The sequence below is a fragment of the Diabrotica undecimpunctata genome, chromosome 11, assembly GCF_040954645.1.
Source record: "Diabrotica undecimpunctata isolate CICGRU chromosome 11, icDiaUnde3, whole genome shotgun sequence".
Classification (NCBI taxonomy): domain Eukaryota; kingdom Metazoa; phylum Arthropoda; class Insecta; order Coleoptera; family Chrysomelidae; genus Diabrotica; species Diabrotica undecimpunctata.
In genome coordinates, this window is record NC_092813.1 from 33,347,442 (window position 1) to 33,359,343 (window position 11,902).

The 11,902-nt window shown below is 31.8% G+C and overlaps 1 protein-coding gene across 1 annotated transcript; it reads left to right on the top strand.

Moving 5' to 3' along the window:
* The first annotated feature begins 4,515 nt into the window (after positions 1 to 4,515).
* Positions 4,516 to 9,708, top strand: LOC140452868 (uncharacterized). Its single transcript, XM_072547202.1, has one exon. It carries the CDS (start codon positions 4,516 to 4,518, stop codon positions 9,706 to 9,708), a length of 5,193 nt encoding a protein of 1,730 aa, XP_072403303.1.
* The last annotated feature ends 2,194 nt before the right edge of the window (positions 9,709 to 11,902 follow it).

The following is an 11,902-nucleotide window of genomic DNA, read 5'->3' on the forward strand; positions in this document are numbered from 1 at the left end:
CTTTCAGTTCATTAATGTTTTGTGGTCCATTTTGATACACCTTACTTTTTAAATATCCCCATAAAAAGAAATCAAGAGGAGTCAAATCAGGTGACCTAGGCGGCCATTCTATTGTTCCTCTTCGGCCTATCCACCGATTTGGAAAGACGTTGTTTAAGTAGTTGCGTACCAAGACAGAATAGTGTAAAGGCGCACCATCTTGCAGTAGCTATAAATCATTTCTGTTTGGAAACAACCGGTTCAATTCTGGAAGCAAGAAATTTTGAAGAAATTCTAAATATCGAGGACCTGTTAAGTTTTGCATCCAGTGTGGAGTTTCCGTAGCCCATTACCGATAAGTTTGACGATTGACATGACCGTTTAGTAGAAATGTAGCTTCATCAGAGAAAATAATCTTTTTTAAAAACATCGGATCTCTGTTATTTCGTTCCATTATAATGTCACAAAATTCAATTCGTCTATCAAAATCATCTTCCATAAGTTCTTGTACTAAACTTACTTTGTAGGGATGCCACTTTTCCTTCTTTAGCTGTTTAAGAACTGTTGAATGGTCCATGTCATTATCTAATGCTACTTGCCGTGAACTGTTATGAGGATTATCTTGAAATGCTAACAGAACGTCTACTTGTTGGTTTTCAGATATTGGTTTTCTACTACCTTTAGGAAGGTCTTTAACATGACCCGTTTCTCTAAATTTTGTCTCAATTTTGCTTACAGTGGATTGTGAAATTGGTTCTCAACGGGGGTATTTAATATTAAATAACGCACATACTTCTTTCTGCGTACGTGTTTTATCTCCATAACCAATCATTATAAGAATTTCAATTCTTTGCGTTTCAGTTAGCTTCATGTTCAAAGATACAAAGACTTTTTGAATACGTTTACTACAATAATACTATTAATCACGTGACAGAAGAATAATTAAGTTTGAATGTCCAACTATCAATGTTCATATTGATAAGGTAACTAGTTTTTTTTAAAAGGTAAAAAGTAGATAAAAAAGACATTTCATTATCAGTGATGGCCTTTATAAAATTTATTTTTGGTTGTCAATAATACATCATATCAATACTACATAATAAATATTTATTGTAATAATAAAAATTTAATAATTTTTTTAAACAATTACAAACATCAAATACTCAGACATATTGATATGGCTGAATAGGTTTTTAAAAGACCTTTCAAATGATGTATTACAATACCCCCCTTTCTATTTAAAAATTTTAGCAATGACGTCATCACGCTCACATAGATGACGTCAAAAATAAAAATGTATTCTTACGAATAGCTTATTTAAAAATAAAAATCGACGGGTTTCAGGATTTTTCCTTAAAGTTTCCGGTTTACGAAATAACGAATTTATTCCTTTCATTTCCACCATACTGTATAATTTTAAAAAATAGACTGGATATAACTATGCCTTGTGGATGTCTGTGGGCTTGTCTTTTTTCTCTCTTTCCAACCATTTTATTATAACTTCGGATTTAGTTGCATTTTTAAACGACCGCCAAAAACCAAGACAAATCTTTTGCACCCCCTCGAATAGTATATGATTATAACCGTTAATTTTACATTTTAGTTTAAATGACTGAATAACAAAAAATAATGGATAAAAAGTTTATAAATATAGTACAGTAGGTTAGTTTACAGCCATTTGGACCTTTCGACGACTCTAAATGATGACTGTTCTCTAAAATTTTAAAAAAATTTGATAAATGGTAAAATGCATCAAAATTAAAAAAAATTACTCAGATTGGATAAAACGATGCCGTGTTGGATGTCTATGGGCTCGTCTGTTTTTCCTCTTTTCAAACATCATTGTAATTTTGCATCTATTCGCGTTTTCAAGCGACCGCCCAAAACCAAAGCAATACATTTGCACCTCCTCGTATTTTTCAATGTGATTATAATCGTAAGTCTTACATTTTGGTTAAAATGGCTGAATAACGGAAAATACAACCAATGACTCTAAATGATGACCGCCCTCTAAAATTTTAAGAAAATTTGATGAATGGTAAAAAGCATCAAATTTAAAAAAAAAATACTTAGTTTGAATGAAACGATGCCGTGTTGGATGTCTATGGGCTCGTCTTTTTTTCCTCTTTTTAACCATCTTCATTGTGACTTTGGATCTATTTGAGTTTTCAAGCGACCGCCCAAAAACCAAGGCACGTCCTCGAATTTTAGAATGTGAATATAACCCTAAATCTTACTTTTTAGTTAAAATGGCTGAATAACGAAAAATATATGCAAAATGGATAAACAGTTTATAAATATTGGACAATAGGTTAGTTTACAGCCGTTTGGACCTTTCGACGACTCTAAATAATGACCGCTCTCTAAAATTCTAAGAAAATTTGATAAATGGTAAAAATCATATAGTTTTAAAAAATTCTCAGATTGGATAAAACTATTGCTTTGTTGAAGGTCGATTTGTTCGTCTTCTTTTTATCTTTTCAGTCGTATGTATTAAAACTTTCTATATATTCGCGTTTCCAAGCGACCGCTCTAAAATTTTCAATAAATTTGATAAATGTTAAAAAGCATAAAATTAAAAAAAAAGAATAATCCGATTGGATAAAAATATGCCTTGTTGAATGTCGATTTGTTGGTCTTCTTTTCCTCTTTCCAACCGTCTTTATTGCAACTTGCTATTTATTCGCGTTTTCAGGCGACCGCTCTCTAACATTTTCAGAAAATTTGATAAATTACAAGTTTAATTCAAATATACATTTTGATTAACCAAATTTATTTTTATGAGTACTACATTAACAATACAAAAGTTTAAATAGAATATTTTTAAAAAGTTATGGATTTAACCGTTACTTGAGGGAAATTCATTTTATATAATAATAAAACACTGAAAATTTTTGTTTTCAAAACTTCCACAACATTTATTATAATATCTCATCACTACAGCAGTTTCGGCAGAGTGCCTTTCTCGAGTGATCTATTTTTGGTATGTCTTTACACTTTATAGTCTTTAAATGAATAGGTTGAGGAGGGAGGAACTGTTTGTCTCAATTTTTAATTTGTTAATTTCCACAGATTCTAATAAAGATCGGTTAAGGCCTTTATTTTTGACGTTAAGAATTTGAAATTCGCCATTAAAAGAATGATTATTTTTAAAACAATACGGTCAAAAGTCCTGTGTAATATATGTAAGTATAGTATGTAAAACATCTGGTTTTTAAAGATGTGTTTATGGAAAAATTATAAATAATTATAAAAACTTATTTTAATTATATTAAAAAATTATAAAAAATTATAAAACATTATAAAAATTTATAAAAAATTATAACAATTAAATAAAACTAAATAAAATTAAATGAAATTAAATGAAATTAAATATAATTATAGTCGCCAAATATCCAGATGGGTATTGATTTGTCCATAAACATAAGAAGATAATTACTACTTCCAAAAGATCGCTGTGATGGAAATCATGACAACTGTATATTGCTCCCATTTTCAACGGAGTTAAGTCTGAAAATATACAAATGGAGATAACTTCATAAATGAAGACGTTTTAGATCGAAATTTTATCGTGCAAAAGTATTTACCTCTGTTGTTTACGTTTACGATCAAAACTTATTAGTGGTACCTGTTAAGATTGTGATTCATTCACTTAAAAACTAAGCCGGTCCTGTGTGTGGCTGAACTCCACTGACGGCAGTGGCGCATTAAAAGAAGTGTGAAAACAACCGCATGCGCAAGAAAAAAGACAGAGGACTTTTAGAACATTACATTTTTTGGTTACATTAAAATAAGACATACATATTTCGTTTTAATTATATTAGTTTATGAGTACATTCAGTAGTGTTAATAAAATCTCAAATATAGTGCAATCACCAGTTTTTATTACTACAGTCCATCTATATTGAAGTCAGAATTATCATTTGATCCTTCAGCCCGATAAAATTGGATTGCAGCTTGAGATTTTGCACGTGGTTTATGGAATGGCGCCGGTAATACAAGTAGGTCAAATCCATTTTACCTAAATTCCTGTCGTTGTAGAGTTAATGCTGTTTCAATTTGCAGTCATTTAACAATTGTCTATACATATAATACAATATCAATTATCAATACAAAATCAAATATATAATACAATATCAATTCTACTTGTAAAGCTATTTTCAATGTTTTTTTCCATTTAAATGTGTATGTTTTATTTCCATTTTATTATTCTTTGAGTTTAATATTTCTATATTAAATACACATAGCTATTATAAGGGTATCTCACTATTATGTTCATGTATGATATCGAGAATTAAACCATTAAACACAGTTAAACGCAATTATAGTCATCTCAAATTCCTAAGGCAAAACAACAATAAAAAGTGATTATAAACAATTACAATTTCAATATTACATTAACAGCTACTTCTTATTTGCTGTAATAAATATATTGGTTATAATTATAAAAGTTATCGATTTATTCATTGAGCTCTAATAAAGTTGGATCTATTACTATTATATACTAAATAATTATTCTACATAAAAGAATACAGGATGGCCGCTAATTTAAATGCAAAGATACGGAAGCGTGGAGGTATTAAACATAAGCTAACTAAATTTCAAAACTATTTTGAACCATTATATAATCGATTTCTAACAAATCAAGAATTTGATAATAAAGAGATAATAGAATTAAAAATCAGATTAGGTAAAGTAGAATCATTAGAAACGGAATTTGAAGAGATTCAAGCCGTGATTGAGGACATTTGTCCAGACGATGAACTTGAGGCACAACGTGAAGAGGCAGACATATTTTTAAACACTCTAATAGATTGTGTAGCTAGGACACAAGAGGTTGTTAAAAAGATTGAAAGTAATTCAATTCCCCAAACCTTAGGGTCAGTAAATAATAATAGTCAATCTTTTAACGAAAATGCAATTAAATTACCACCCATTAAATGCCCTTCTTTTAATTGTGAATTTAGTAAATGGCTAGAATTCAAAGATACATTTGAAGCACTTTTTCATAACAACCTTACGCTTTCAGAAATTCAAAAATATCACTATTTAAGGTCATGCTTAGGTGAAGAAGCCTTGAAAATTATCCAAAGTTTAGAATTTGCAGCACATAATTACCAGGATGCCTGGCAGTTATTGTGTGACCGATTTGACAATAAAAGATTGTTAGTTAATAATCATTTAAAACATTTATTTGAAATTGAGTCCTTACCCAAAGAATCAGCAGTAGGGTTAAGAGGGCTTATTGATTATGTAAACAAGCATATTAGAGCGTTAAAAACATTGCAACTTCCTACTGAGCATTGGGATGCTATGATTGTTCATATGATTTCTTTAAAGCTAGATAAAAATACAAATCGGGAATGGGAACAATCACGTACAGATAAGATGTTGCCGAGTTTAGCTAGTTTTTTTGAGTTTTTGAAAAATAGAGCAGATTTTTTGGAAACAATAGAAACAAATAGCACTAGAGAAAATAAAGACACGCGACTAAGTGGTCATAAAAGTAAAACACGTCATCATTCATTTTTAGCTAGCAGTTCAGAAAATACTTGGGAACTAAAATGTAATTATTGCAAACAAAAACATTCTATTTATACTTGTGACCAATTTTTAAAATTGTCAGTAGCTGAAAGATGGCACAAAATAAAACAATTGAAACTGTGTACTAATTGTTTATGTCATGGCCATTTTAATACACACTGCCAGAAAGGAAACTGTAAGTTTTGTAAGGGTAAGCACAATTCATTATTACATCATAAGAAATCTAACTCCTTTAATAACAATTCTGCTGATAATCAAAACAATTCTGAGGATTTTGTTAACTCAGAATCTAAACAAAGTGATCAGTTCAATGGGTCATCCATTATTTGTGGTAATACTGTATTTAATGACAATTATGTTATTTTACCTACTGCAATTGTTGATGTTCAAGATAAGACAGGTAAATTTCATAAAGTCCAAGCCATCTTGGATGTGGGTAGTCAGTGTTCATTTATATCTGACAATTTGTGTAAAAAATTAAATTTGAAAACCAATCGCATTGATGTATCAGTATCTGGTATCGCTGGTATTAATTCTAATTTACGGTACAAATGTGAGGTACTAATAAAATCTAATATTCATAACTTTCAAACTGTCCTAAACTGTATCATTGTTGAAAGAATCTCAAGTAATTTACCATCTTGTAACTTCGATATTTCTAATTGGCACATTCCTGAAGGCATTGCACTTGCTAATCCTATGTTTAATTGTCCTAGAAATGTTGATCTATTAATTGGAGCGGATTTGTTTTGGGAGATTGTACTAAATGAAAGAATAAACCTCGGTCGAAATCTACCTCATCTAGTTAATACTGTCTTTGGCTATGTAGTATCAGGTCCGATAAATATTCCTATGAAAAAAGAGGTTAATTGCAATTTTTTAATAAATGATGATCTTCAAAAGTTCTGGTTTGTCGAGGAGATTCATCATGAACAGAAACAGATGTCACAGGAAGATTTGTTTTGTGAGGACTATTTCAATAAAACAGTTTCTCGAGATCCTTCTGGAAAATTTATTGTTCGTTTTCCACTAAAATTAGAAGCCACTCAATTAGGGGAATCAAAAAACTTAGCTGTTAAAAGACTGCTGTTTCAAGAGAAAAAATTGGAAAAGAATGATGTTTTAAAAAGCAAATACTCTGAATTTATGGATGAGTATTTAAACTTGCAACATATGAGGCAATTAACACAAAAGGAATCCAGTCAATTTCGATGTTTTTTACCCCATTTTGCTGTTTTCCGTGAAGACAGTCTTACTACTGACGTTAGGATTGTATTTGATGGTTCGGCTAAAACCGATTCTGGGATATCATTAAATGATATCCAATATACTGGGCCAGCCATTCAGAATGATATATTTAAAATTATGTTGAGGTTTAGACAGCACAAGTTTGTTGTAATTGCTGATGTGGAAAAAATGTACCGTCAAATTTTGATACACCCTGAAGAAAGATATTTACAAAACATTCTTTGGCGACAAAATCCTAATGAGGACCTCGCATTATTTGAGTTGCAAACAGTTACTTATGGTACGACTAGTGCTCCCTATTTGGCCATAAAATGCATAAAACAATTAGCTTCTGACTATAAACATGATTACCCAATTGCTAGTGAATTGATTGACCGTGACATGTATGTAGATGATTTAATAACTGGCTTCACCAGTGAAGAACATGGAATAGAAATTTGTAATCAAATTTCGATGATATTAAAATCAGCTTCATTTAAATTAAGAAAATGGGCTTCTAATAGCCAAGATATTTTAAAGGGTTTACAAGATACATCTGATGAGTTTAGTATATTGGAACTAGGAGAGAGTGATAGGCTTAAAACTTTAGGAATTCAATGGATTAGTAATACTGATGTCTTAACATACAATGTTTCAACATCCAGTAATAAACAACCTATTACTAAAAGAAGTTTACTTAGTAATATTGCTAAGATATATGACCCTTTAGGTTTAATAAGTCCATGTATTATTCTAGTTAAGATATTAATTCAACAATTATGGTTGCTTGATTTAGATTGGGATGATGAACTACCACGAGACCTGCTCTATAAATGGGTAACATTTAAATCAAAATTGTCTGTTCTTAATAAAATAAATATTCCCAGGTATATTATGTGTGATAAAATAGTTCACATGGAGCTGCATGCCTTCAGTGATGCTAGCAAAGATGCTTATAGTGCAGTTTTATATGTTCGAACGGTTGATGAAAATGGAACAGTGTATGTCAGATTGCTATGTTCCAAAACCAGAGTGTCACCTATAAAAGTATTAACGGTTCCTAGATTAGAGTTATGTGGTGCTTTAGCACTAGCTCGCTTAGTCAATCAAGTGTCAAACGCACTTAAATGTCAATGCAATGTTTTTTATTGGTGCGATTCTCAGATAGTATTGTGGTGGTTGAATACAGAGGCCAATAAACTACAAGTTTTTGTAAGCAATAGGGTCTCAGAAATTCAAACGCTGAGCAATATATCGAATTGGAGCTATGTCAATACTAAAGAAAATCCTGCTGATGTAGCATCTCGTGGCATGTATCCAGATGAACTATCCAATTGCAAGGTATGGTGGAATGGACCCTCATTTTTATATGAAAAACCATTCTGGCCACGATTATTTCAAGCTGGAGATAACAAGGAGCTTCCAGAAATCCGTAAAATTTGTCACACGCTTGTTGTTACCGAACAATTATTATTGTTTCAACGGTTCTCCTCTCTTAATAGATTAAAACGAGTTTTTGCATATTGCTTACGCTTCATTACAAACCTAAAGGAACGTACAAGGACAAAAGGTCCTCTTAGCGTTCTAGAGATGGAAAACAGTATGTTATGTTTAACTAAATTAGCACAAAAGGAAAGTTTTAAAAATGAAATTTTTATTATTAGTCAACAAAAAAATTTGCCTCATAAACATAGGTTACTTTCTCTAAGTCCATTTTTAGATTCAAACAGTTTTCTGAGAGTAGGGGGTAGACTTAAAAATTCCTCTTTGTCATTTGATGAAAAGCATCCATATCTCCTAGATGGTAAACATTTATTCACTAAATTAATATTTCACGCCGAACATTTACGATTACAACATGCAGGTCCACAACTTTTATTGTTTTCAGTACGTGAGAAGTTCTGGGCGACTGCTGGCATGTGTCTTGCCAAGAAGGTGGTACGAAATTGCATACAATGTTTTAAAAATAAACCTAGACAAACCGCCTCAATCATGGCTGACCTCCCTAAACATAGGGTTCAAATTTCAAAACCTTTTGCAAATACTGGAATTGATTACGCTGGTCCAGTACTGTTGCGTGATAGAAAGGGCCGACCTTATAAAACTTATAAGGCATATATTTGTTTATTTATATGTTTTGCCACTAAGGGTGTTCACATTGAGCTGGTCACTGAGTTAACGAGTGAAGCATTTCTTGCTACATTTAGAAGGTTTGCCGCTCGACGTGGTACTCCTAATCATTTATATTCCGATAATGGATCTAATTTTGTTGGAGCTTATAAAGAGCTGCAAAAGTTATATAAGTTTTTAGACAATTCTCAATCTGAGTTTGTTACAATCTGTTCACAGCAAAAAATTTCGTGGCATTTTATTCCACCAAATACTCCACATTTTGGAGGTCTTTGGGAGTCAAATATCAAAAACATTAAACATCATCTCCACAGAGTAATAGGAGAATCTATTTTAACATTTGAGGAGTATTCAACACTATTAACGCAAATTGAGGCAACATTAAACTCTAGACCTTTGTATCCTATGTCCTCAGATCCCAACGATTTAAACCCAATTACCCCTTCTCACCTATTGATTGGACATGCTCTCACATCACCTCCTGACCCACTATATGAAAGTATTACAATTAACCGGCTGTCCAGATTTCAATTATTGCAGCAAATGAATCAAAGCTTTTGGAAAAGATGGTCCTGTTTTTATCTATCTGAACTGCAGAAACGACACAAATGGAAAACTGGGAAAATGGATGTCAATATTGGTGACCTGGTCGTCGTAAAGCATGATAACCTGCCTTCTATTAAATGGATTTTGGGAAGAATTGTTGATGTCCATCCAGGCGATGATGGTGTAGTGCGGGTAGTGACTATAAAAACTTCGCAAAATACTTTTAAACGGGGTGTTTCGAAAATTTGTCCACTCCCTTCTCCTAATGACGATGTGTTTTGATAAGAATTTTTGAACATGCTGTTCAAAAGGGGGGAGTATGTTAAGATTGTGATTCATTCACTTAAAAACTAAGCCGGTCCTGTGTGTGGCTGAACTCCACTGACGGCAGTGGCGCATTAAAAGAAGTGTGAAAACAACCGCATGCGCAAGAAAAAAGACAGAGGACTTTTAGAACATTACATTTTTTGGTTACATTAAAATAAGACATACATATTTCGTTTTAATTATATTAGTTTATGAGTACATTCAGTAGTGTTAATAAAATCTCAAATATAGTGCAATCACCAGTTTTTATTACTACAGTCCATCTATATTGAAGTCAGAATTATCAGTACCGAAGATAACTCATTTTGAAATTTGTTCAAGGAATTTATGTCTAATAGACTCTGTTGACACTATAATGTCGGGGTCAGTTTAACTATATTTGTATTACCATACGCCAATTTTTCGGAGCTTGCCTAAATCTGCACTAAACACGATGCATCACGTGTTTTCGGCTCACAGCTGAATAACATTGAGTGGCTTATTGATATTTTGTTCATTCATTTGCGTTCTTTACGGTGAGACATGCACATATTTTGAGATTATTGTCTACTACTCGTATTAGAGAATAATATCGTGAGTAAAAATGTTTGCAGAAAGAGAATTTCTTGCCGCTCTCAAAGAACGGGCATTAAATTTAGAAGGTAAGTAAAGTTGAATAATTTTATTAGTATTGAGTATTTTTTACCTCCGACGCAAAAACAGAAGTATTATCACTTATGAGTTATACGTTTAGTATGTGTGTATGTATGCTTATGTTTATGTGTGTGCGTGTGTGTCTGTGTCTGTGACATCGTAGCTCCTCAACGATTGTGACGATTTAAATGCGTTTTTTATTTAAAAGTTGGCGTAATTGAGACAGCTCTTAGGTATAATATGTTTGTTTGTGTATTTATGTGTCTGTCTGTGTCATTGGAGCTCCTCAATAAATGAACCAAATTATGATACGTTTTTTTTTTGTTTGAAGTCGGCACAATAAATTATTTAGATGGTTGTGTGTGTGTGTGTGTGTGTGAGAGAGAGATGGCATTAGACAAAAAATCTTTTTGCCACAGAAAATTGTTATAAGGATGTTTAAATTTTTATTTTAGAATCGTTTATAAACTTGATTAGAATATTATATATAGATTTGTCAGAATAAGATAACAGATTGCTGATGTTAACTGGTAGGCTAATATTGAGATCAATTAAATCTAGATATAGGCTTCGAGTCTGTTCCCTATGATTAGGACAATTGAAAAATAAGTGGTTCAAATCTCCGACAGATTTACCATCACAAGGACAGAAAGGGGTTTCATAGATTCCAATCCTATGCAGATGCTCTGGAAAGAGGCCATGGTTAAGTTTTAACCGGGTTATTAACGAAGAATGTACTTTATTATAGTTAAAATTAAAATGGGGAATATTTTTTGGTAAGCATGGATGAATAGAAAAGTAATGGTTTCTTGAAGACTTCTGAACCTCTTTATATTTTGACATCCATCTTTCCCTGCCAATACTCCTGATAATAGAAAAAAGATCTTTAAAGTAGTAAAAATTTGTAATTTCTGATATCTCAGATGTATTTTTTGCCATACCATCCACTAATTCGTTTCCAATTACTCCATTATGTCCTTTAACCCAGAGTAAAGTAACTGTTTTTTTTGTGAATTTTAGATCATGTAATAATTTTTTGATATCAAGTATAATGGAGTTTTGAAAACTATCCAATGGATGGCTACGAATAGCTTGTAATACTGCCTGAGAATCTGATACTATTACGATGTTCTCACAATAATTAGTGACACACCAAGTTAGTGCTTTCTGTATAGCAGCAGCCTCGGCTGTAAAAATAGAACAACATTCAGGAATTCGATATTTCTCAACATAATTGCTGTTTGAAACAAAAAAAGCGAAACCAGTACTTTCAACAGTTTTTGAACCATCTGTATAAATTATTGTTAAATCTTCCCCTAATTTGCTTAGTATGGATTTGAATATAATATTAGTTAAAATTGGCAAATCTGAATAAGAGGGCATTATAATGGTTGGTTTGTCTATCAGAACTTCAAAGTCTTGTATGTAAAAAGGAAATTTTGGGAGCTGTAATATATAAGATTGAAATGAATTCGTATCGATAAAAGATTCTGCAAGAGGAGGAGAATTTTTTATT

Excerpts from the sequence above, each read along its gene's own strand:
- LOC140452868 (XM_072547202.1), top strand. The coding sequence starts at position 4,516 with ATGGCCGCTAATTTAAATGCAAAGATACGGAAGCGTGGAGGTATTAAA.